At 36.8% G+C, this 27,824-nt stretch overlaps 2 protein-coding genes across 5 annotated transcripts in view; one reads left to right on the top strand and one right to left on the bottom strand.

Annotated features, from left to right (window-relative positions):
- The window catches only part of rictorb (RPTOR independent companion of MTOR, complex 2b), a 39,753-nt gene extending 34,889 nt beyond the window's left edge, over nt 1–4,864 (bottom strand). For 2 of the 3 annotated variants that reach the window (XM_053478129.1, XM_053478130.1), the window contains exons 1-3: nt 4,803–4,864; nt 4,622–4,669; nt 1,333–1,430 (exon numbers count right to left, since the gene is read on the bottom strand). In XM_053478129.1, the coding sequence (XP_053334104.1) occupies nt 1,333–1,430; nt 4,622–4,669; nt 4,803–4,851 (195 nt within the window). In that variant the 5' untranslated portion in view covers nt 4,852–4,864. Of the gene's footprint in view, nt 1–1,332; nt 1,431–3,569; nt 3,661–4,621; nt 4,670–4,802 lie in introns of those variants that run through there. The other variant, XM_053478131.1, reaches the window with a different exon arrangement.
- Nucleotides 4,865–6,069: 1,205 nt separating this feature from the next.
- Nucleotides 6,070–26,953, top strand: ftsj1 (FtsJ RNA 2'-O-methyltransferase 1). Of its 2 annotated transcripts, none has more exons than XM_053479006.1 (11): nt 6,070–6,232; nt 8,828–8,974; nt 10,386–10,455; nt 12,046–12,145; nt 14,009–14,087; nt 16,368–16,420; nt 22,078–22,131; nt 23,404–23,506; nt 25,446–25,529; nt 25,951–26,054; nt 26,574–26,953. In XM_053479006.1, exons 2-11 carry the CDS (start codon nt 8,854–8,856, stop codon nt 26,772–26,774), a joined length of 969 nt encoding a protein of 322 aa, XP_053334981.1. In that variant the 5' UTR covers nt 6,070–6,232; nt 8,828–8,853; the 3' UTR covers nt 26,775–26,953. The 2 variants fall into 2 exon arrangements, with proteins under 2 accessions (XP_053334981.1, XP_053334982.1); XM_053479007.1 differs by lacking the exon at nt 6,070–6,232 and adding an exon at nt 6,414–6,485.
- The last annotated feature ends 871 nt before the right edge of the window (nt 26,954–27,824 follow it).

Here is a 27,824-nt window from a genome sequence, read left to right as displayed (position 1 = left end):
ATATCACGGACAATATTCAAAAGGAATTGCAAAACGCATTTGAAATTGCGTTTCCCATATGTGGACGCACAAAGTGTGCCATACATCAAACGCAATTGCAAACTTTGCATTACCGTTTGCTGTTTTGCCTTCGTGAACGCACACTGACTGCCAAATTTCAAATGAAAAAGAAAAGTCGATATGCAGTTGTATTTCTCATGTCTTACAAGTCACAAGCCTGTCATATTTAAATAGCAAATTACGAGTCTTAATTTTTGTGTATTAATTTGTCACGTGCCTAGGGTTAATTATAAAAGTAATAATATATTTGATAATACTTATATAATATATTTGATAATATTAATAATAATTTTTGATTGTGATGTCCTAAAATATTTGATAGATTTTGTGGAGGCTGCAATCCGGGGCATTTTAGCGCATAACACAACTTTACTGCGGTTCAACTCCATTGCTCAAATTTCCCCCTCTTGGTCGGCGACTGCGAGTGACGCCACTCCCCACACAATCCCGCCCACAGTATAGACGCCGATTGACAGGTTTCCGTGTAACGCGTTGGAAATGCAATTGCAAATGAATTAGTGATTGCACTTGAATTTTGGCCGGCTTGACGCGCGTCGAAGAGAAAGTGAAAAAGCAAACGTGGTCATTGATTTTGCTATTTAAATATGACAGGTTCATGACTTGTAAGACATGGGAAATGCAAATGGACTTTTCTTTTTCATTCGAAATTTGGCAGTCAGTGTGCGTTCACGAAGGCGAAACAGCAATGCAAAGTTTGCAATTGCATTTGAATTATGGCGCACTTTGTGCGTCCACATATGGGAAACACAATTGCAAATGCAATTTGCAATTCCTTTTGAATATTGTTTGGGATATCACTCCATACTATCCATCCATGTCTCTCTCAAAAAGAATCTGAACATCTTCATCTCTGCTACCTCCAACTCTGTTCTTCAGTGCCACTGTTTCTAAGCCGTAGAGCATTGCTGGTCTCACCACTGTCTTAAACACCTTTCCCTTGAACATTGCCTCATATGGTCACAAATCTAATATTCTGAATGATCAGAAGAGATGGCCCCAAGATAGGACAAAATTATTCCAACTCCATACAGCCTTAAAGTATTCTGCAAATGTAGGCCATCAACCATGTCATTTTACTACGCATGCTTGTATTTCAGTGAAAACATCCTCAACCATTATGTGAACTCAGACATCACGAGCAGTAGTACAGACGTATGCGATGAAACACATAGCATATGCCCCAAAAGCAAAAAATACTAAAAAAACACTTTAGTGAATGAACGTCAGCAATCTAATTCCCTGGAGACAAACCTTAATGAAGTTGTTGAGGTGACCCAGTTTGCGCATGTTGGAGACACCCTGCTGCTTGGCCACGTTTTGAAGAATCTCTCGCAGGTTGTCTTTAGGGTCTGAAACGAGAAGAAAACAGAATTACGGGGTTACTATTATCCCAAACAGTGATAAACATTCAGCAACCATGATTTCAGAGTCACACAATCACCAAACAAAAACAGAAATACAGTTACAGAATCAGGTCTCAGGTTTGGTGAAAGAGGAACGTGTTGAAAATACAAACAGCTGTTTCCTTCCAGGGAATCAGATAAGCATTAAGATTGGAGAAGGCAGGGTTTTACCACTCATGCATTTTCCTCACCCCCACATATTTTTTCACTTCTTAAACTCTGGGCTGACAAGATCGACTGACATGGGATACGATCTGAGGATAAATTAGTGATGGGTGTGTCTATGATGTACTAATAAATTTCATGCGTATTACATCCTCATCTCATTTTGAAAACAAGCTGCTTGTTTTGCCTATTAAGCTAAATGCCTTTGTAGGGGGTGGGGACCTGCACACAGCCTGTGCTAAAAATGTAAGCAACACATCGCTTTTTAAACAGCGCCTATATTAGCTTTAGATTTTAAAACTTATACCTAGTTTTAGTTTGTTTTTCATCCGAAGAGAAAAGAAAAGAGTGCACACTTACTGGAGAACAAATGTTTGAAAATCCTTTAAAATCACATGGCACAATGCATAATCTTTACCACAATTTCAAATATAGTGAAGTACAGAGAAATCTTAATCAGACATGTGTATTAGCAGTCTGTAAAAACTAAAAGGCCAGAGATAATTCAATATTAATTACACCACCCACCTCAACGTGTAAAATTGCTCCCATCTGAGCACTGGGAAATCATTGTGCAAAAAAAATTCAAGCGTTGGTCATAATTTAATCATTTTAAACAGTTTTCCCACACACTGATTCATTACACATGGCCACTAGCAGCTGGCTTACAGCACAGATGGAGGTGAAGACAGAAAGAAAAAAAAATGCCTGTATAATTGTAGCATAAGAAAGCTTCCTGTTAATACGTCAAAACTATGTCTGATATAGCGAAGGTTCTATTTACATAAGGAACAGACACTTGGGGGGCCTAAAATTACAAAAAAATAATCTTGACAGGATAATGAAAATTATTTGCTTTTATTGCCCAGAGCCTGATAACTTAAAAAAATCCTAATACTTTAATTCCTCTTAAACGGCAGAAGATCTTTTAGCATTATGATGTTTTTTAAAGAACAATGTCACACTTTTACCGCTACATGTTATCAAGTTAGTTCCTGTTAGTGCTCACGTTTTAGCAGCTACATACAGGTGTTTTTTCACCAGCCCTTGTGTGATTTGTATTTCTTGTGTATGTGACAAGTCACATTAAAGTATATGTTTTAAATCGGCCTTCGCTCACGCTGCAGGATATCCAACCAAACTTTCTGATATACTAGAAATGCATCCAATCTTTCAGAAGCGAGACCAGTGGTCATTATGGTGATTATTCACACTGGATGTCAAATTCAATTCAGCCAGATTATAAAATAGGACAGAGAGACTGATCAGGGCTAAGACTGTGCCGAATCCACATAGTATATAACATCCATCTAGTTCAGTATATAACTTCTCTGTCCTGAAAACCTTCCACTGCCTGAAAAAAACTTTCAGTTAGAGCTTTAACTCTGACACGCACTGTCTCCAAGCTGTTACAGAAAGCATGTAAGATTAGATCTAGTGCATTAACAAACATGTCTTCGAGGGTCCAGTCGATTCTATATCACACTGTCTAGGTGCCGATTAAATTTGTATTGTGATTTTGCATCACATTTTTTAAAATATTCCAATTCCATTTTTTTCAGTTTCGTAACAATTCTAAACAAACTCAGCAAATAAGTAACATTATCATTATTATTATTATTATTATAGAAAAACAACAAAACATCGCCACCTCAATTGCAAATTTATTCAAATTAAAAATTTATAAAAAAAAGAAATATATATTTTGGAGTCAATGTGGCGATACATGAATTGATACCCAAAAGAATTGTGATATGTAACTTAATCAATTTTGCCCCCCATCTCTGCCATACTCATCTTAATTTAACATGCACCCAATACTTATTCTTCAATGAAACAAACTTTAAAGTTTTTTCTTTTATCAACATGCTGCTCTATGGTCAATACTTTCTTTGGTTAACATTTATGGTTAACACTTACTCCTACGTTATGTCCAATGCTGCTTGATTACTTGTTGGAAGTGATGCAGTGGACCGTCTAGGGTCTTGGTGTAGATCGACTAGATGAGGTAAATGACACCGCTGCCTTTGACACTATTTTGAACTTTCTAACAAACAACAGCTATTAAACACACACCATACACACCAGCACATAACCCTTAACCCTCTTCTCTTTAAACTTAGACTCCTTCATAGACTCCTCATTCTCCAGTAAGTGGCTGTTATAGAGAATGGTGTGTGAGAAGCCATATAGCTGGAAAATAAATAAATAAACAAACAAACAAATAAATACACCAGAGAACTGTATGCAAAGTTAACAGGAGCAAAACACAGTCCTGGGGCGGGAGAGACATGATCTAGAGAGTTAAACTAAATAAACACAAGACTAGGACAGTATGAATCATCCATTTAAAAAAGTGAACATTATAACATGCACATACTGTATATCGTAATCTTTGTAAACACACTGCCATACAGGTGTCGAGAATCTTGGAGCCCATGGACCAAAACACTGAGACCCTGCTTCAGATTTCAGGACGGTTTGCCTGTACTCATGCACATTACAGATCTTACAGCATTAATGTCAGGACAGATATGTGATGAAGCACCTGACACACAGCATGCCTTTTACTCCAAACAAACACACACCAAAACAAACCCCGCCACCAAGATGAGCAGAGCCGGTTACCCAATGTGCTCTAAACAATGTCACGGCTCTGCTGCAGATCATGAGGCTTTATAACATCAAAACAAGGTATTTATCACCTCCATATAGTTAAAGCAGATAGCCCACATCCAGAAGTAATAGCTGTAGGTTTGTGGCCCATAGCTATGTTAGCTTAGCCTGCCCTAAAGCACAGACCAACTTAACCCCTAAAACACACCCAGTCTGCGTGATGCTTTAACGCCCACCATCAAAAGCGTCCTGAAACAGCACAACGCGAGACTAAAAACCGACACGGTCCCAAAACACAAGCCGAAAATTCCGGATATGTGTGTACATTAGCATGTTGCTAACGGGACTAAACCCACCTCTGATGAGATCCAGTGGTACATTTTCCTCCCCGCTGTCATTCCGACCTGTCGGCATAAAAACCACAAAACAACCGTAAGCATAAACAAATTGCTCCAAAACAACTGGCAGATAATAAAACACACTGCGTAGACACGTTGAAAAGTGACAGCCCTGTAAGCGAAAGCCGCTGAATCTCACCTCGCATCCGTATACTTCGGATAGGACGAGCTCGGATGCTAACCGCCATCTTTCCAGAGACAATTCACAACACCGGAAACAACGCGACGTATCGCGAGAACGGAACTCGAGCTGCGCGAGAACTGACCAGAACCCCCAGAGACCAGCGATACATCCGCGAGCTGGTCGATACAACCGGTTTGTATCGACACGGGGCCGATAATACAACTAATAACAAGTCATTTAATTCGTGTTTATGAGAAGGGGAAATATTTCTTAATATGTAATTTTAAAAAAAACGACAAAAAAAACGTCACGTTATAAAATTCCGATGTGTAAAATTCAATAGTAAAAAAACAATGCAAAGATACAGTAACTACATTGCACAAAAGTCCATCCATCCATTGTCTGTACACCTGAACCTGGAGTCTATCAGGAAACTTAGTGCACAAGGCAGGGTACAGAACCCATCGGATCAGGTGGCAACAGATCACATGGCACAAAACACACTCACACAAACAATACAAAACAGTATGATTCTTAGATTCTTGCACATATGGTTTTGTATCGAAACATTTACATTTTATTTTGTTATTTTTTTTATTTATTATTTATTTTTTTTACGAATTAGACTTTAGCATTCATTCTTTTATCCTCTATATTGCTTAGAATGTACAGGCTTACAGGGGCCTGGAGCCTATCCCAGGAAACTTTGGGCACAAGATGGGGTACATGCTGGACAATCCCTCACAGGGCACAAGTGTGTGTAAGTGAGTGTGTGTAAATGGATGTGCTCTGTGATGAATTGGCACCTAATTCAGGGTTTACCCCGCCTAGTGACCTAAGTCACTTGGAATAGTCTCCAGGCCCATCAAGAACTTGTATACAGGATAAAGTGGTATAGATGATGAGTGAGTGAGCGAGTGAGCTTTCTGGTATTTTCATTAAAGAATGTGTTGACATACCACAAACCATCAACAAATCGACAGTCTGCTGTGCTTGTATGAGTGTAATATAGCAATTTTATGATTATATACTCATTAAGGCCTCAAATACCTCCGTAGATTATATGAATGATATAGCCTTTCCTGATAATTCTATCATATTTGTGTTTGTTTATTTGTTTGTTCGTGAAATGCTTATAGTTTACAGTACAAATAGGAAATACTTTAAAGGCATGCAATGTGTCCTGTGTGATCAGTAGATGGCGGTAATGCTCATTTTATCTTATTACGTTTTAAACGAGAAGAAGTACAGTCTGCAAAACAGCGGAACTCATTTGCGCTTTATCCAAAATGGCTATCTGCTCTCTATATTAGTCTACTATATAGGGTTCTGTAGAATGAGCTGTAGGACCCTAGGCAAGTGCACTATATCAACAATTCAAGGGTATTTTGGATTAGAGATTTTTTTTACATTGGAACTGCGGTGGACAGGGAGCTAAACGATAAGTATGTATATCTGAACTATAATTATATTTCAGTAAAGGAAACACGGTTTTAGCTTTAAGTGATATAATGCACATTTTGATACAGTTCCGGGTTCTTGTTTAGCAAAAGTTAGTTTTGTTCTGGGCATTTATGTAGCTAGCTACCTCGCTAACTACACAGAGGTACATGTGGAGCTAACACTATCTGCGACCTCAGTGTTCGACGGCCTCTGTATAACTACTAGGGATGGAATCACCAGTCACCTCCCCATACGGTATTATCACGATACCTAGGTGCTATTCGATCAAAATTGCGACGTACCACGATTTTTTAAAATAAATATTCAGAGTCGATATTAAATATTTCCTGATTTTGTCACAATTTAAAACCTTGAGAAAACTTTAATGATTAATTAACCCTCATATTATGTTAAGGGTCAATTTGACCCATTTCAGTTTTTATGTTGACCAAAGTACTGTTTATCCTTCTTTTATCTTCATGAAATTTTGTGACTTTTCCTCATCTGAGGTCATAAAATGGTGTGTAAAATATGGACACGCTGATGTGTCCTGAAATGTCTGTGCAGAGTTTGTATACAAAGATGATGTTGCGGGTCATTTTGACCCGGACACTTTGATGTGGGTAAAAACCTGATCAGATCCAAAATAAACATGTTTCTCTCATGTACTTTGTTTTGAATTACCTCTAAATAAACATTCAGACCCACAGACCCAGGTGTGTGTATGGGACAAGCTTTCTTCCCTTTGTCCTTGTCACTGTTCTTATGTCATCCATTTGAGAAGCACACGAAAATGAGATCCAGAAGGTTTACAGCTGAAAAGGTTTTATCAGGGATTTTTAACTGGGATAGTGATGAAGAAGTACAGATTTCAGCGACAGAGGATTGTTCAGAGCCTGAGGACAATGTTATTGATGATCCTGACTGTAAATTTTTCTACGATGAGGAGGATTCAGAGGAGGAGTCTGCTGCCGTCTCTACATCAGATGAAAAACAAGGACTGCAGCAATCATCATCCACATAGGGCACATGGACATCTAAAGATGATATTATGAAATGGTCAACATCACCACACCTAAGCCGCGGCAGACTCATTTTCCAATGTCATCAAAATGACTCCTGGTCCTACAAGATTTGCCATCACATGAGCTGATGATATTCAATTCATGTTACAGCTCTTCATATCCCCACCAATAGAGAGGATTATATTTGTCATGAGTAACTTGGAGGGGAAAATATGGGCAGCTTGTGATGCAAAATCTAGCTATGCACTGGAATGCTACCTGAAGGAGCATCTGAAAAGAATCACGGGATCCGTGTGGTGCTGGAGATTAGTGAAGGGATGCAAGGTCACAACATTACTTGTGACAACTTCTTTACATCCTACCACCAGTGCAAGACAGCCCGTTGGCCCTTGGTTATCTTCTACAACATTGTAGACGTGTCTGCTTACAATGCCTATGTCCTGTGTACTGAAATCCATCATCAATGGAATGCTGGCAAATTCTACCGACGTCGGCTTTTTTTGGAAGAACTGGGCAAAAAACGTGATTTTTTTTCAACATAATATAAGGGTTAAATGTAGCCCGTTTCTTATAGCATTAGTTTTCTCACTTAAACAATACAAACTAACTTCAAATACTAGAGTTTAACATTTTACTGAGCAGCAAGTATCTCTGTCATCTGGCATAATTACTATTTTCAACTACATAATGACTACAGTCTTTAGCAAATATTTTACTCCTACCACACAAGATAATAATGTATAAATGGTGTAAAGTGGAGTGTCTGTAGGATTATAAAGAAACAGGGACATTTCCTCAAATCTCAACTTGACAGTACTGTAAGTGCACGGGTTGAGTGGCTGTGAGCGCGGGGGTTCTAACACACTGTGTGGTGAGTTCCTAGTTGTGTTTGACTAATGGCACTTAGTTATTAACCTAGTTAACCCAGTGTAAGTATCTATACAGTGATGTAAACTTTAAAGCACTTTTTGTAAGTCGTTCTAGATAAGAGAGTCTGCCAAGTGCCTAAATGTAAATGGTGAGTGGGTATGAGACTACTAGTAATTCAATCAGGCTTTTAACGCGCAATATTTTTGATAATGTAACACCATAAAAATGTTGTTTCTGAAAGCTTCTGCACCTAATACATAATTGTTTATATCTGAGACTGATCATCCGTTTACCGGTCATAGCCAATTAAACTTAAATCCAGCCAACTCTGTTCACTGGCTGATCAACTGGTTCATCTCTTTTTTTAATGTCACAATAGTTTCTTGAAAATCGAGAATGGAATGGAGACTTGACATGTGGCGATATGTGAATCATCACACAAAAGAATTATGATTCATAAGTAAATTGATTAGATTTTTTCCCCCATCTCTCTTAACTTCTATCTCTAATATTAGTTACATTGTACATTGTTTAATGTGAGCTAAGGTTTTAATCAGTCATAATTTGACAGAAAGTGAATGCTTAATCAGTTAATATACACAGTTTATTTGCATTTAATTGCATTTTGTTACTGAACTATTTAACCAGTTTATGTTTTAGTGTCGTTGTAAACATCGTGCTGTCTGATACTGTACTTTCTAGATTGCTTGCAGGACACTTGAGGAAACATGGGCCGCTCCTCCAAAGACAAGCGTGATATTTACTACAGACTGGCTAAAGAGGAGGGCTGGAGAGCGAGGAGCGCCTTCAAACTGCTGCAGCTGGATGAAGAGTTCAACCTGTTTAAAGGCAAGACACGTCTAAACACTTATAGCTATGTGTGAGAGTGGGTGTCCGCCAACATTTTATACTGATCAGCAATAGCAATTTATAAAAGAGGCGCATTTCACAGGGGCAAGATGAGCATCATTTGCTGAAAAAGTAAACGCTGGGTCTAATAGGAAGGTATCAGAACACACAGTATATCGTAGTTGGTTGTGTACGGGTCTGCGTAGCCACAGACCAGACATTGTGCCCATGCTGGCCGCTGTCCACTGCTGAAAGCTGTTATAATGGACACTTAAGCATCAGAACTGGACCATGGAGCAAAAGAAGAAAGTAGCACTGCTTAGTTGCAAAATGGGGCAAGCTGTGGGGGCAGGTGATATGTTATGAAATGATCAGTGTATATTAATGACGCTTAATAAAGCTTCATAATGCTACAAACTTTAAAATGGTGGCATCTCGTGGTCAAAAGCATGAAGTGCAGGAAGTAATGTACTACATGCTAGTTAGGCTGCAGTGGGGTTTTGGTGTTTAGGCTGACAAATGTATGCAATCCTAGGCTTTAAAAAGGTTACTTGTCATGATAATTCTGTATAAAGAAAAGAATGTCATATGAAATGGCTAAAATAGGTGCTTAAAATAATGATGTTAAAAATATTGATGTATTTATAACCTGCCCTAGACAACCATATTGGTTAATATGGTTTACAAGGTTTAATATTGTTTACTAATGTTTACGCTTCCTTTAAATCAGTTATGTAAGTGTGTTTTAAAATGAAGAAATTTTAATGGTCATTTGCCGCATTTGAAAGAAAATTGTATTAGTCATCCAAAACACCTGAGAGCATCTGGTGACAGGATTTTTGTCTCATTTTAGAGAGTCTGATCATTCTGCCCGAATTCACAGATAGGAGTGGACTTTTGCTATTTTATTTAAAATCTGATAAAGCATTATCTACATTACAGGTTCTCAGTCATGTTTCTGGAAAGTCCCCATATCCTGTCCTGTACAGTTAGATGCTTTCACACACACACAAAACAAGGGTTTTTTTGGGGGCCAAGGACTCTGTGACTAGAACATGAATTTAAATTTGATTAGATTTTTGTTAACAAGTAGTGTAATGTAGGAGGACCACAGTAAATCCTACAGGTTATTGTGACAACTTTGCTGCAAACACATTTCTGAAACTTTTTTATTTAAACATTATTTTAAATAGTATTTTATAAAACATGGAAAATGGCGGGGTGGGAGTTTCATTAACACACTTTTGTTTTCAGTTTACTTAATCAGATAAGAGAGGGTAAGTAAAACAGAACCCTATGGAGGTTTTCATTACTAAATAAGTTAATTTCGTAAATAAATATATTTCGTCACTGTTGTATTTGTTTGAATGTTGAATGCCACAGTGAAACTCTGACAGTGTGTTTTCTCCAGGTGTGAGACGAGCAGTAGATTTGTGTGCAGCGCCCGGCAGCTGGAGTCAGGTACTGAGCCGCAAACTTCGGTGAGTAACTTCACAGTTTGACTCAAAATACATCTTATGATATATATTATTAGTTAAACATTTTGACACAGCTGTTTTTCTCTATTGTATTTGTTTTCAACATTGTAGATTAATACTGAAAACATTGAAATTATGAAAGAACAATTATGGAATTAGGTAATGAATAGTAATAAAGTTGTGTTAAATAAGCCATAATATATTTTATATTTTTGAATCTTGCTTGAGTTCCATGAGGTGTTGTGTATTTGTTGGTTGCTTTTACTTTATTCTCTGGTACAACATACCCCAAACCATCTCAGTTGGGTTTAGATCAGGTGATTGTGCAGGCTAGTACATCTGATATGTACTCCATCACTCTTCTTCCTGGACAAATAGCTCTTACATAACCTAGAGGTGTGTATGAGGTCATTGTCCTGTTGGAAAACAAAACATGGTCCAACTAAGTGCATACCAGATGAAATGGCAGAATGCTGTGGTAGCCTTGCAAGTCACCAACATTGTCACCAGCAAAGCACCTCCACCTTCATGGTTTACAATGGAAACCACACCTTCAGGAACAGTCTGTTCACCCTCTGTACATCTAACAAAGACATGGTGGTTAGAACCAAAAATCTCAATTTTGACTCATTAGACCAAAAAACATCAACTGATCTAATGTTCATTCTTTGTATTTCATGGCCTAAGCATGTGCTTTATGCTTTTCAGAAGTAATTGTTTCTTTGCCACAGTTTAACCATGAACGCCCGACTCACGTAGTCTCTTCTGAACAATGGATGTTAAAATATGTCTTTCACTTGAACTCCAAGAAGTATTTCAGTTCACTCTAATCTTAGAAGCTATTAATTGCCGGTTTCTGAGACTTGTCATTTTAAAAAACTTTCCCTCTGCAGCAGAGGTAGCTGTTGGTCATCATGTCCTGGGACGGTCCTTTTATTGTAGTGTTAGATGCTTTTGGCAACTGAACTTGGGAAACATAAGTTCTTGAGTCTTTTCGCGTTGACTGATCTTCGTTTCTTAAAGTCATGATGTCTTGGTTTTTCTCTTTACTTAACTAAATGTTTCTCGGCATAATAGGGATTTGTACAGTAGTTGTACTGTAGTAGCACTCTGTACCCACCCTTCCTCTGCACAAGACTGATGGTGTAAAGCACATTAAAAAGGCAAATGAAATGTCACAAATTAACTCTTGACAAATCACACCTATGAATTGAAAACTATTCCAGATGACTGCCTTGTGAATCTAAAGAGAGAATGAGTGTCATGAGTGTGCATATCATGTTATCAAAGCTAAAAGTTGCTACTTTGGACCATCTAAAAACTAAAACACATTCTGGGTAGTTTAACACTTTTTTGTTTACTGTATAATTCTATACGTGTTTGTTCAAAGTCATCAGTATTAATATACAATGTCGAAAATAATAAAAGTAAAGAAAAAAACACTGCAGGACAAATGGTGTTCAAATATTTGATTGGTGGTATATATTTTAATATAAAAAAAGTTTTACAAATATATTTGTCTATATTAACAGTTATGACTTGACATGAGTGAATATTATGTAAAAAATTAAGGCCCTGTATATGATGTTATAGTGGAAAAGAGTCGAATGAAGATGTGAAGATTGTAGCAGTGGATCTGCAGGCAATGGCGCCTCTTCCCGGAGTCACACAGATTCAGGGTGACATTACTAAGGTACAGCAGTCTAATATAGATCTCAATAGGGCCGGCGATTCTTGCTAAAATGTGAATCACAATTTTTTAAAATAGGAACATCACGATTCTCACATCTTTTCAGACATTTATTGCCCTCAAAAAAATGCTTTCTACACAGTGCTGTTAAAAGAAAACCCCATCACTTTTCTGTTTGTTTAGAACCCTAAACCTAAATAACTTAAAAGCTGTTAAACATAAATGAAATGTTAATTATAATATATATATATATTTTTTTATATTATTTTATTTATTTATTTTTTTATCAGGATATGGTGCAAGGTGCATGTTATAGAGTTTTAGATATTTTAAAATTAATTTTTTATTAATTTATTATTGAATTTAAATATATATATATATTTATATATTAAAGAATTTAGTGTTTTTATTTTAAGATACTTCTAGTCTACTTCTTTGTAGTTTTTGCTCTGTTCTCTCTCTTTGTAAGAGCAATAATCAATATATAAGGTTTAATTAACTAACCAAGTTATATCCCAATAAGAACTGTGCATGCCTGTACCTTAGTGTGTATTTTAGTTGTGTGTGTGTGTGTGTGTGTGTGTCTTATTTTGTTAAAAATAAACATATAAAATAATTCATGCAATGATTTAATGAAATTTAAGTTTATTAAAGCTGCTAAAAGCAAGAACAGAAGAAAATGTTCTTGTTTGCACAATGAGGGACACATGCAGCATTAAAAGGAAACGGTCAAAAACAGGTCATCAAAATGTACTTCCTCTAGCTTCTGCTGGAACTAAACAAGTGAGCATTGTGATCTTGAGCGTGCACTAATATTGGACTTCTGTAGATGAGTAGGCAAGATGAGAGAAGCAATCAAGTGTGAATGATAACAATCTAGGATTGTTGTCATGTAAATATGTGAACACGTAAATGCAGTTTGATCTGAATGCAGGGAAATACATCTCCAATACAATTCAGTCTCCATCATTCAGAAATGAGATCACATATGTGAATCAAGATTGTAATTTTTTAAAATGAATTGTGCAGCCCTATTTCTAAGGTTGGTTGCACATTTTTTTTAACTGATAGTTGGATACGTTAACAGTCAGTAATCAATTGATATTCTTCTTTTTCTTTCTTCTTCTTCTTCTTCTTATTAATAATAATAATAATAATAATAATAATAATAGTCATAATAATGATTATTATTATTATTATTCAATTCATTTTTATGTATATAGTGCTTTTAACAATTGATGCAAATCAGCTTTACACAATTAAAAGAATTATTTAAGTTTGCATGAGATGTGAATGTGTATGTATCAAAATAATAGTTTTGTCCCTGATGAGCAAGTAGAGGACGACATCGACAGTGGCAAGGAAAAACTCCCTGAGATGGTAATAGGAAGAAACCTTGAGAGGAACCAGACTCAAATCGAAAACCCTATTATTATTATTATTATTATTATTAACATCATCATCATCATCAAATTAGATGAGACACAATCTAATGAAGCCCCAAATAATTTAAGAACCCTAAAAAACTTTGCAGAACATGTTAGTTCTTGTCATTTATATATTTATATTACATTGTCTATAAACAGTTATTCCTTCGCTTCTGTTTTTTTTTTTTCATTTTGAAGTTAATATAAACCTATACTTCTATCAGAGGTGCTGTGAAAGAAAACTAATCAACAGCACTTGATCAACCACAATCCTTTTTTATTTAAATACTATTCTATGTATTTTTTTCTTACAAATGTAAAAAAAAAAAAGCTTATATTTCTCCCATTTAATAAATATATGGTGGTGTTTATAATATACTTTATATTGTACAGTGTTTATGATGAAGGTTAAACAAAGTTTATTGGTTTTGTGTTGTAGATTTCCACAGCTCAGGAGATTATCAGGCACTTTGAGGGACAGGCTGCAGACTTAGTGGTGTGTGACGGTGCCCCTGATGGTAATTATATTCTTTTATTTTTATTTCCTTTATTAACATTCCCTTCATAGCTTTTAGTGTTTGATTTTAGTGTTTTTTGGAGACCATTCTGTAATCTGCTGTGTATTGTTTAGGGTGGATATGTACTAGGAGTGCAAGCTTGGATTTTTCACTTAAACCCCCCAAAAAAGAGGCAGGCGATTTGTAATTTTGCTTTTCATCAAGGCTTAAAGTTATCCGGCACTGTGCCATAATTCGAAATCGAAAATAGATTATAATAAGTCTGTGACATTGTTCATACGGTCATGATAAATTTAAATCCTAATCGCGTTTTCCAGACCCAGAAAAGTTGTGGAAATTGGAAATTGTGTAAGTTTTAGAAGCCATTGTATTTTATATTTATTTTTTATTTTTTTGGAAAATTTAAAAAATATATATGTTTTAATGGGGTTCTCGTAATAAGCAGTTTGAGAGTGTAACAGGTGGGGGGGTTGGATTTTATGTTATTCTTCTCTTCAACCTCACCATCTTTGATAACTTTACTGGGCTACAAAACCTTTAGTCTGGTGTAACCTGTTTAGTTTGAGCTCTGGATATGGCGAACATGTTATGGACTCTGTGAAGTTAATACGTGAGTTATAAAACCTTGCATGGATGCTTGAAGAAAAACAGTGGCTTGGATCTACTCATTATGCTTACAATCAGGAACTAGACAGAGCATTTTTCCATTTTGTTTGTTTTCCATGATGTACATTTTTTTTTGTTTTTTTGTGTCATTTATGGTAATAAGCATGTTTACATCCGATTAATACATTTGCATGGAAAATGTTCCTGCTTTAACCCATGTTCCATTTATTACTTGTAGAACTTAAATGACATTTATAGCAAGGAACTTTTGCCCATCACCTTAAAGATGCACAGCATTAAAGGTGTCAAATATTTAAACACAAATTTAAAATATTCAATACTGAGTTGTTAAATAAAACATTACATATGTGAACATGACAACATTTTTCCAAAGGAAAACAATAAGATCTTTATCAAAGACCTGTAACATATCTCTAAAACAGACATAAGGCAAAAAAAAAAAATAAATAGTAAGTGTGTGTGTGTATGTGCGTGCATGTGTGTGAAAAAACAACCCAGACCACAGTCTCCCACATAAAAACAATTACAGAATCAGAATCTAGCTGCTTTAAGTATTCAAAGGTTTTTGCTAAGAAAACCAGCATGTCCACTATTTCCGGTTGCTGTGTTATCCTGTTTTGCCGTAACGACAGACTGACATGTCTTACAAATTACCTGGCTCTTTGATGCATCATCTTTCCTGTATCGAAAGTAATCGCACACCACAGATGTTGACTTTTTTTGGGCACCAAGTCCTCAGGTGCTGAACTCATCATCCCTGTTTCTGCAGCCTATTTGCCCTTAAGCTGCAGTCTCCTGTTCTCGCGCTCTGTTTAGGTGCGCTGCGTTGTAATTGGTTCAAATAGCATACTGCGGGAGTAAGTCGGAAGCGAAAAAAAATGGGCGGTACGGCGATTTAGAAATCGCGCATATTCACATCGCGATTTTAATACGATTTCAATTAATCGCACAGCCCTGGTAGGTACTGAGCTTCTTTTTTTAAACAGTGGTAAATAGTGAATAGGTAATACATAATTAGGCTAATTTTAGTGAAACAAAGTATGTAAGTACATATCTATGATTGGGCACAGTATGGGTACTGGTACTGATTGGTACTAATTCCACCACAAGTGGAACTGCATAGGGAGGAAAGGAAAGTTTAGGTAAGTCAAATGTGCTTGTGCAAAAAAAATATTCTTTTACTAAAGAATGGGCCCAAAATATAACACAACACAGTGTATTTTGCACTATAAAGGTTAAACTTTGCAATAAAACCCTGGTTCACATGTGTGCTGAACCGTTGGGAGTGATCCATACAGATCATGAATCAACTCCAGCTTGATACACCACTAAAATTTACATGTTAGAAATTCCCAAATTGTTTTTATCAAAAATATATTAATATATCAAGAATGTTTTTTTATTTTTATTAAATTTTACCATGCTGCATCTGTAATATTGTCACACTTTTTCTTTTCCATTATTTTCTAATAAATTCCAATACAAAACTATCATTGAAGTTTTATTTTGCACAATAAAAAAAATGTTAAATAAAATGTAAATTATTATTGAAGAAAAGCATTAATTTTTTAGTGAATGGTTATACAGGTAACATTGTGTTGTGTTTGCTGAATGAATATCAGGAAGTTTGATTTCTGTTGTTTGCATTTCCAGTTACTGGACTGCACGATGTAGACGAGTACATTCAGGCGCAGCTACTTCTCGCTGTACGTATCAGTAATCCACTTCCACATGACTCATGCATTACAGATGCATGTGTTTTTACACACACACACAATCATTAATCATCCAAAGTGTGTGTGTATATATATATATATATACACACACACACACACACACACGATTCCAAAAAAAAAGACACAAATTGTGAATAAAAACAGAATGCAATGAAGTGAAAGTTTTACATTTCAATATTTTATTCAGAAAAAATATAGATAATTTATGTAATACAGTATATGAGACATTTGAAAATATCATGCCAAATATTGGCTCATTTTGGATTTCAGGAGAGCTACACATAAAAAAAAAAAAGTTGAGACAGGTCGGAAGTTAAGAGGCTGGAAAAGTTAAATGTACATATAAGAATCAGCTGGAGGACCAATTTGCAATTTATTAGGTCAATTGGCAACATGATTGGGTATAAGAAAGACCTCTCAGAGCGGCAGTGTCTTTTATAAGTCAAGATGGGCAGAGGATCACCAATTCCCTCAATGCTGCGGCGAAAAATATTGGCACAATATCAGAAAGGAGTTTCTAAGTGAAAAATTGCAGAGAGTATGAAGTTATCATCATCTACAGTGCATAATATCATCCAAAGATTCAGAGAATCTGGAACAATCTCTGTGCACAAGGGTCAAGGCCGGAAGACTATACTGGATGTCTATAATCTTTGGGCCCTTAGACGACATACTGCCTTGCATACAGGAATGCTACTATAATGGAAATCACAACATGGGCTCAGGAATACTTCCAGAAAACATCGTCAGGGAACACAATCCACAGATAAAAAGCTATACAGTAGTTGATCAATTGGAATGGTTATTACCGTCGCGCTCACCGCCGCGTAAAAACGTCAGCGGACAAAATAAATCAGTTGCATTTCAAAGTCATTCGTAAAATGGCCGCCAGGTGGCGCAAAGTGACATTTTCGCTCGTTGCCGTAAATACAACAGTGACCGTTATACAGCGTATCTCTATCGGTTTATTGTTATTTAAGTTCTGGATTATTTCAGGTACTTTAAACACATTGTTGGGTTGCTCATGTTGGCTCATATGAGATGTAGTTTACAAATGAACACCTGGTTGGGTTATTTTGACCCAACAACTGGTTTATTCATTATTCTTTCCTTCCTTCAAATATCAGCCTGCAGAATGTTTGAAATATTACTGTTTATTGTGTTACAGGTGTAGTTTTAAGAGTTGTTTAGGCAGGAATGCGTGTGTATACAGCTCAAAACCTCCATCAGTTATTAAAGATAGCGGCTATTTAGAAAACATGCCCAGTGATTTCTGAGCTTCAGGAAATCTCCCGGCGCTCTGCGCATAACACCGGGCCATCTCATGTCGGAAAGAATTTATAAACGGTTTCTAAACGTGGGCTATTGTTTTTTTACTTATAATATTTGTTAATTTAATTTAAATGAGGTTTGGGCTCAGGACTTCGACTCAGCATCGTGATTCTCCTCTTTAATTTACTTATATTTAATTTAGTTTTAATCAGCTCTCAGCCGCATGCATGAAGTTTTCCAGAGCGCACCGGCAGAAGTAGACTAATGATTATGAGCACGTCAGGAAAATAGGAAGCAGACTGACTCTGACCATTTAAAAAAAACGTTTGCGTTCATTTTCTGACGCGCTCAAGTTCACCAAAAACAATACAGAACAGCGCAGCTCACAACACTTACAAAATCACAACACTTACAAAATCACAACGTTTTTTCGTGTTTGTGAGTGCGCTTAAATAAAAGTTGAGTCTTATAAAGGCATGTAGTCTTATATAGTTTTATTATATAGTTTTTTGCACATTAATCTGACACAGTTTTTTCAGCCTGTTACGGCGTGCGCCCAAATCAATATCGCTCCTCGCTCACTAGTTAGGCGGCCTCCCCTTCAGACATGCGAAGCAGCGGGACCGCAGAATTACACATGACTGGTGAGCTATCGTTGCTATCGTTGCCCGTGCTTGCACCCCGCGCTATAAAATACTCGGGGTTTGTTGGGCTACAGTGGATTTTACTACGCGCTGTGTATGCAGCGCGCGTGCAACAACGCGGAAGTGCGGCATGCAAGCAGGGCAAATGGAACGCGCCCCAGGGACTTCAAAGGAGCGAGAGGTGGGAGGGGGGCGGTACGGCCATCCGCGGAGAGCAGAGTCAGCGCGAGCAGACGGATGGCCGTCGCACTCACACCGCGTAGTAAAATCCACTGTAACCCAACAAACCCCAATCATCACCAGCCGTGCCTTATTCCGTCATGTCATGTGGGCATTATAAGCTTTGTATTGAAAACTTCTAACTAAAAAGTGGCAGCTGGCACGCCTAAAAATAGACGCAGGTTATTTTGTTAATAGTCTAAATAAAAACCCTCCGATTTAATTTCCTATAGTCTAAAAAGCGCTCAACCGCACGCATAGTTTTCCCGAGCGCGAGGAATTTTTTTGTGCTAAATAATGTTTATGCAGTATAAGAATTCCTATTAATCCTGGGTTGTTCTTTTAGTGTCACTATAGTGCTTTACAATGCCAGACAACATTCAAATACAAATGATTCACCCTCCCCAGGTGTGAATCGGCTGTTCTCACCTATTCAGAGGAACTGAAATGCACTTCTCCCCACTTTAAAAACCTCTTGAATCTGAGGCTCTTCTGGAGACTTTCAGTGATTTCAATTTGTGTAATTTTAATCTCCTGGATTCTAGATTCTAAAGTTGACATTGTTACCTTTTTTAATCATTGGAATGGAAGAACTTGTTATTTTCCTTATGATAGCATAAATTGCATTGTTTTTAATCAATCTATACACAATAATATTCTTTGATATATATATATATATATATATATATATATATATATTTTAAACAGGTATGGGGGCTATCTTGGTTCAATAATTTCCGTGCCTGGTTTAGGTTTAGTATTCAGTGCGCATCTGTTATATTACAACTATCATAACACTCAAATACCTTTTATTGGGGGTTAAGTGACTGATGTGCCTAACATTTTTCAGCTGAGCCTTTGTTTCACTGAAAACGACCGCGACACACCTCTCTCTCTCTCACACACACACACACACACACACACACACAGAGCCGACCAAATCATTAGCACGTCCCTCCCCCAAACAGCACAGACATTTACTTTCTATCCATTTACTTACACCTGAACTGAGTTGTTTGAGTAACATGGGTCGAACCCGTTACAAATCATAACAGTCTACTGCATTTCATTCTTATAATAACGCAAAAACACAAGCGGGGCTGAAAGACCGACATCTGCTGACGCAGTAGAACGTCCTAACACTGTTTTAATTTTATGGTAATTTATTTCAGTTAATAAATCTACTATAAATTTAAAGAACACAAGAAATAAGATGACACAAATCCATACACGCTTTTTTTTCTAATTACAAGTGATAAAATCAAAAGGCTCACTGTGTTAAAATTTATTGTGCTTAAATTTGATCCTAATAAGATTTGATTTAATTTGAATTCTAGTACAGTGGCAGCTGGAACACCTAAAACAGATGCAGGATTATTTTTTTATAATCTAAATAAAAATGCTTTTTTAAACGTGGGCTATTGTTATTTACATGCAATATTTGTTAATTTAATTTAAATGGGGTTTGGTCTCCGGAATGTTGAGCATCAGGATCCTCTTCTTTACTTTCCTACGTAGAATCAGCGCTTAATCGCACGCATTAAGTTTTGTAAATTCGTTTAATGTTTAATAGTAAATAATGACCCCCGTTACGCTGTACCACCGCTCGGAAAACCTTATGAAATACAAGTTTAGGACAATTATGATGATCTGCCACGGCGTGCGCGTGTGATGGGTGTACGCCCAAATCTACTATAACTACTCCCTCACTCCGTAGGCTCCCTGAATAGGCGGCAAAGGGACGGGGCCGCCTATTTGTGCCGGCTGGCGATAATTAACGTTAATATGATCTCGGGCTTGCTCCGCATTATAAAAGCAAGGCGCGGAGGTTTGTCTGAGGTCTGGGAAGTACGTGATGTAATGGAGAATATAAAAAAAAGCATGTCAGTGGGGAGATGTTAAACAAGGACACTAGAATTCCGCCCTTTGATCTTCGCGCTGAGGACAGCGCGAGAAAGAGCTGCGTGAGCTCCCGCGGCATCTACACTCCCGCACCGTGCCCGCCCTCGCAGCCCCGCTGCCGAAGAGGAAAAGTGTCGCGCCGGCCATCGACAGCGGGAGAAGCGCCGTCACGAGAGAGCGTGCAGGAGCGCTGCCTCCGCGTGCTCAGTTCTGCCACTCCGCGCACCAACACTTAGCATCAGCTGTGTGCCCGCATGCCAGTGTGGCACAGCCCCCGGAACTGCACATGCACAACCTTTATCCCATTCTTTCCATTCTCCCTCCTTCAACACTTTCCTTCCCCATTTTATCTAAATAAATTACCCTTTTCCCGTAAGACCTCGCCTCGTGTCCGTGCTTTATGGTGCCGCCCGTGCAACATCATAACAGATCATAACAGTCTACTGCATTTCATTCTTATAATAACGCACAAACACAAGCGGGGCTGAATGACCAACATCAGCTGACGCAGTAGAACGTCCTGACAATGTTATAATTTTTATGGTCATTTATTTTAGTTAATAAATCTACTATAAATTTAAAGAACACAAGATATAAGACGACACAAAACCCTACACGCGTCTTTTCTAATTACACGTGATAAAATTTAAAGGCTCACTGTGTTAACATTTATTTTGTTTAAATTTGATCCTAATAAGATTTAATTAAAATTCTATATTTGTATCATCATTTTAGTTCTGTGATTATAAATTTGTTTAACTACAATGTTTTACTTGATTTTATCCGCTACTACGTGCAGTTCTAAAACTCTGTGTCTCATTAATCCAGCAGAGAATGAACTAAGGCATGAGGCGTCAGCCTGTAGTTATATAGCGTATATATACTGTATATAGTTATATATACCACTCAACGGTAAAAGCCAGCAAACGCACAAAGCCAAACGGTACCGCCGAGCGCGGCGACGGTAGAACCTACATTCCGATTGATTAACCACTGTAGGTTCACACATGATTCAGATCCCTGATCCTGGATCAGTAAACATGGTCCAGAAGCAGGCGTTTTCTCTAAGCCAAGGCTCATTTAAAATGGACTATAGCAGAGTGGAAAACTGTTCTGTGGTCAGACAAATCAAAGTTTGAAGCTCTTTTTGGGAAATTGGGACGCCATGACATCCGGACTAAAGAGGACAAAGACAACATAAGTTGTTATCTGCGCTCAGTTCAGAAGCCTGCATGGTAAACATGGCCTTGTCCCAACTTTTTTGAAATGTGTTGATGCCATGAAATTTAAAATCAACTTATTTTTCCCTTTAAAACCTTAAAATAATACATTTTCTCAGTTTAAACATTTGATATGTCATCTATGTTGTATTCTGAATAAAATATTGAAATTTGAAACTTCCACATCATTTCGTCCTGTTTTTATTCACAGTTTGTACAGTGTCCCAACTTTTTTTTGGAATCGTGTGTGTGTGTGTGTGTGTGTGTGTGTGTGTGTGTGTGTGTGTGTGCGTGTGAGATTATTATGATAATTAGGGTTGAATCCCATAAGGTATTTGTTTAAAAATCTGATTTCACGTTTTCTTTAAAGGCTCTGAATATCACGACTCACGTTCTAAAACCTGGAGGAAACTTTGTGGCGAAGGTAAGCTTATGTAAAAATATAAACATATTTCTAAATGACTAAACAAGCTTCTAGGCATAAGCAGAAATTTCAGCTTTGCATACTTTTTATGAGGTAGGGGAAAAATACTCATCTTTTGTAAGCAGTTTCTGTTCCGTGCATCCTAATGTCAGATCATATGTCATTTATAAAATATACCACATTAAGTAAATGTATATTGAAATGTTAGTGATCAGTGTGTTACTTTAATGCTTTATGTTGTATTTTCATTATTCTCATGAAAGAATAATAGCCTTGTGTAGTATTGTATAGTTTAATAGTAGGAAATGTGATTTGAAACATAAGGAGTAAAAAATAAGATCTATTTGCTCCTAAAGCAAAAAGATTTTCACAAACAATTTTACAGTAATGCTTAATATTATACTGTATTAATGACAGTAAATGACAGTTAAGTGCTGGTTTCAAAAACACAGAATGCAATGAAGCTACAAGATAATAAGAATAATTTCTTATTTTATGCAATGAAATTACTATCCAACAATCAATATTTAGTATGCAGTCCTCTTATCCTCAGTACCTTAGTTTTTAGCCATTTTTCCGCAAAAGTAGACCCCGGTTTCAGAAAGTAAACGTCCTGCCACATACAGTATACATCTTCTAACCCTATCCTCTGCATCCTCTTCTCTCACACCAACTAACTTCATGCCCTCTCTCACTGCATTCATAAATCTCCTCTTTGGTCTTCCTTTAGACCTCCTGCCTGGCAGTTCCAACCTCAGCATCCTTCTACCAATATGCTCACAATCTCTCTTCTGAACATGTTCAAACCACCTCAATCTGGCCGCTCTGACTTTATCTCCAAAACACGGGTTCTTTCTCTGATGAACTTATTTTTTATTCTATCTATTCTAAACCCTCAACATCTTCATCTCTGCTACCTTCAACTCTGCCTCCTGTCTTTTCTTTAGTGCCACTGTCTCTAAGCCGTAGAGCATTGCTGGTCTCACCACTGTCTTGAACACTTTACCTTTCACTCTCGCTGATACTCTTTTGTCACATAACACACCTGACACTTTTCTTCACCCATTCCAACCAATATACGTGTTTATGCCACGCATTATGTTGGCAACCAACAGCTGCCAACTTTGGTAGTGCAGAGCATTAAGAATAAGTTAGGGATAAAATCAGGTGAAAGATCCAAAAAGAAACGATGGACTCAATATTAAGGTTTGCAAAAAGGTTGAAAGGTTGATAAAGTTTAATAAAAAAACTGTTTTGTCTATCTATGTACAGATATTTAGAGGGAAGGATGTGACGCTGCTTTATTCTCAGCTCAAAATCTTCTTTAGTACAGTAACCTGCGCCAAACCTCGCAGCAGCCGCAACTCCAGCATAGGTAAGTGATTTCCAGGCCACGAGAGTAAGTAGTCCTGTCAAGTGTCCGCATTTACCGTGTAAAATGTGCAGGGATAATCTAGAGTCACACAGTACAAACTTCACCTTAATTAATTTAACAAACTGTATAGTCAAAGCTAACCTGGAATTAAAAATTATTTGTATGTTTTTGTAACCAGCCATGGACCTTGCATAATTATAAGACTTGTGTAATTTGTTCGACCCTTATATTTTTGGGGGGTCTCTTTGAGTCTGAGTAACATAGTGAGAAGGCACTACAATGTAGTGAGCCAGAGCGTAGTAATAGCCATAGTCAGCCAAGCTAAAGTTAAAGTAAGGCCAAAGATAACTTAGAGACCTAGAAGTAACCAAGAAAGCAAAATCTAAACCAAGAAGCAACATAGCTACTAAAAACTAATCAAGCAACATTGGGTTAACCCAGTGGTTCTCAAACATTTTCTGTCATTCCCCACTTAAGGGGGTGGGCGAATTTTCAAGCCCCACTTGTCAACAAAATGATAACGAAAACGGCCAAGTGTACCATTTATTAAAATATCAATTTCTAAACCAATAAGATCAAATAACAGCAAGTTCAAAACAGATAAAATACACGTGCAATTGTTATAACAGGCTTACTTCATCACTTATCTAGAGCTTTCTTCCAAAAAAGTCGAGTGGCTTATTAACGTGACTGGGATGTGTTGTCTCTAAGTGTCTTCCTACTTTGTTGGGTCTCATGCTGTCTGCTGCCAGCGGTTTAAGACACAAAACACACACAGGTCTCTCCTTTGCCCTCACCATCACCACCATAAATCCAAGCGCAACATATAGGCTTCATTATAGGCTTTTTGGTTGATTAGGCTGATGATGCTGAATCACCTGCTTTTTTGTGGTCCATGTAACAAATGTATCCATTGACATTATTATGCTCACTACATACAGTACGCTACTGACCCGATGTTATGCTCTAAAATCCGTGGCAGGGGGGCACTTTAGCGCATAACACCTGTTTGTGTCCGTGGTAAAGTTAGTTTAATATTCGCATCTCCGAATTCAATAGTTGCGTCAATAAACCCGCGAATAAGATACCCAGATATATTTCCTCTCTACATTGTCTTTCAGCTACATCCTCCTTAAATTATACATGTTTAAAAGCATAAACACCATTATTCTCTACGGCGCAATGGATGATTTAGGGATCATCGCAAAATGCCGCACAGCAACAAAAAGCGTAGAACGATATTAATCTTCCCTTTTGTTCAGCGCCTGAAGGATCAAAAAGCAACTTTGTTACCACACTGGAAACTAGAAATGCCAGACTAGTACTGCCTGATAAAATACAGAAACATCAGCATAAACATTGGAGTAAATGAAATTACATACATAATACTGAATGTTTCCTTATATATATTGTTCCTCTGGAATTAACATGCCAACGTTTAACCGTTATTGTTGCACTTTGGTTCCACTTTTTCTCTGATGTTATTTTAATTTACTTGAATTAATGATCCATTTCTTTGCATGTGATTGTTTAGTTTCGAGTGTCCGATGTTTATTGTCAATAAAGAAAAGCATGAATTATAATAGGTACTTTCCTATTATTTTCCACTAATTCCCTCCCGTTCATTGCGCCCCACCTGTCATGTCTGTATTCCCCACTAGTGGGGCGCGCCCCACACATTGAGAACCACTGGGTTAACCCAAGCTTTTATTTTATTTCAATATAATATTTTGTTGATGTTTTTTACAACACAGTATATAATCAAAATGAATGTTTGTGTGTGTTTTTTTTTTTTCAAATGAATATTTTAAATATACATTTCCTGGGATATTAAATTGTCAAACCCCTGAGGGTCAGAATGTACAGTATAACCAAAAAGCATTGTAAAATATAGTGTGTGAAATTTATGCTGGCCTGGTTGTGTGTTTTCTTCCCGTAGAGGCATTTGTGGTGTGTCAGAATTATTCACCCCCTGAAGGTTATGTTCCCAACATGTCTAACCCACTGCTGGATCACTCTTATGGTAACATACTGCTCTTATACAACTTGAAATTTAATGGAATTTAAAACCATGCTCTGACTGAATTATTTTACATGTGGATGTGGGTAATTATTATAAATATTACTTAATAATCCCATGGACGCTTTTCCTGCACAAAGCCAGCAGTCATTTTTTTAATACAACCTTTACCAACATGGTAATTTTCTAACAATACTAATAATACTTTTCTAATATTAAAATAATAGTTTTGTAGATCTATTGTAAGAAAGCATGTTTCATCTTTTGATAAACATCCAAAAGTCACTTCTATTCGTGAGATTCTCAGAATCCAGATAAAACTATGATATAATGTAGTGCTATACTTTTAGAGGCACTTTCATTGTAAAACTTGTTGATAAATTGATAGTAATGATGAAACTGAGAATACCTGTTTCTCTGTCAGATGTGGATTTTAACCAGCTTGAGGGACCAAACAGGGTAATTGTTCCGTTTCTGGCATGTGGAGACCTCAGTGCGTTCGACTCTGACAGGACTTACCCACTTCAGGTGCACATCTACGAAACCTTCTTTAGAAGTAGTTTCATTGTTGTCTTGCCAAACCATTAATACTTGTAATACAGCATTATAAGTAATCTCCATCTCTCAGGTTTAAGAGATTTTACCAATATAATGTTACAAACCACAGCGTTATTTACTTTACTTATAGCAGGTTTTAGGTGTATAGAAAGAATCTTTCTTACTGAATCTCTAGTAAATGTGTTTTTATTCAATGATTTTCACTAGTTTCACCTAATTATAAGCTCCCTAAACTGGATACCTAGTATAAAATTAGTGTTTTATGCATATTACCTGTAACCTGATACACAACTACATTCTTATATGCTATAACATTGAGACATGCAAAAGTCTAGTCAGCGAGCTTCTGAGTTTAACAATTTCTCTTAGTAAAACATTAAATTCTGAAGAGGTTTTCAATCATCCAATAGTTGCATGGGATGATTGATCAAATGATTGATCCACTTAAACTCTGATAATTCTGATCCTGTGTTTGTGGTTTATGTGCAGCTGGACTCTAATAAGGAGTACGAGTATTTGCCACCCACACAGCCTCCGATTCGACCCCCATATCAGCAAGCCTGTCATTTACGCAAAAACAACCTTCTGGCCAAAGAGGACTCACCTTCTGCCCCGCTCCATGATGCTCTTTCCACCATGAACCTCAAAGCCGGACAGGAAACTGATCCTTCCACATCTGAAACTCAATGAACACTATCCTATGACTCAAAGACAATTTTTTTAAATTAAATTTGCGGTCTTTTTGTAAGAATTTTGTTAGAATTTTTAAATTAATATTATTCATTGCTTTATATGTAAATTTCATGGATTTTAATAATGTGAGTGCTTTTATTTTTATTTTATTTCAAAAATAAACACTTTAACCATCATATCTGAATGTTTTTTTTTTTGCTGTATTTCTCTTGATATACTGCAGAAATCTGTGTGTGAAAGATCAACTGGTACATTATATAGTGGTTTGTGTTAGACATTTTTACTCATACTGTATGTTCCTCTTTGCCATTTATACCACACACTATATGCTTAACTAAAATGTTCTATTTTGGTAATATTTAAGAAGATAAATATAGAAATTGTGTATATATGCCACAGATGCATATCGATAACTATATAAATACAATAAAAATAATTTTTCCTGGTTTAAATAGAGATCGAGCGCTATCGAGCATGACTGAGAAAAGTTTTCTACAAAACTCTAGGGACTTTTTAGGAAGGGAGTATTTTAATGTCTGTTTCCTTTCTTTTACTCATTTGCTTGTTCGACCATGACTTCCTGTGACACTTCACCAAATCACTCAATAATTACAGCTGTTAATATAATGTGCATTTGTGGAAATGGATTTGTGTTATAATTGTAACACTCCTGACATAGTAGAGAAGTAGAGAAAAGTGGGACATTATCTTACTATCTATGTTGTGCCAAGATTCTACTTTTTAAGTATCTTATGAAATGTAATTATTCCTACCGAGTTGTTTAATATAGTTAGGCTAAATGTTCATTCATGCATTCATCTACAGAAAGTCTGTAATTTTATTCTGTTAGGGTTACGATTAGGCCATGATTTGGCCGATTTGTCTGTGTGACTAAAGTCACATGATGTATCCATTATCAAGATGTTGTCTTTAAATTCTCTGTTTACAAAAAATAAGTGCAGATAGAGAAGATAAAATAATTGTGCAATTACACAATCATACAATAATCCATTGATTATCTGATCAATCCCAAACCAGGACAGGACA

The sequence above is a fragment of the Clarias gariepinus genome, chromosome 19, assembly GCF_024256425.1.
Source record: "Clarias gariepinus isolate MV-2021 ecotype Netherlands chromosome 19, CGAR_prim_01v2, whole genome shotgun sequence".
Classification (NCBI taxonomy): domain Eukaryota; kingdom Metazoa; phylum Chordata; class Actinopteri; order Siluriformes; family Clariidae; genus Clarias; species Clarias gariepinus.
This window is presented reverse-complemented; position numbering and strand designations above follow the sequence as displayed.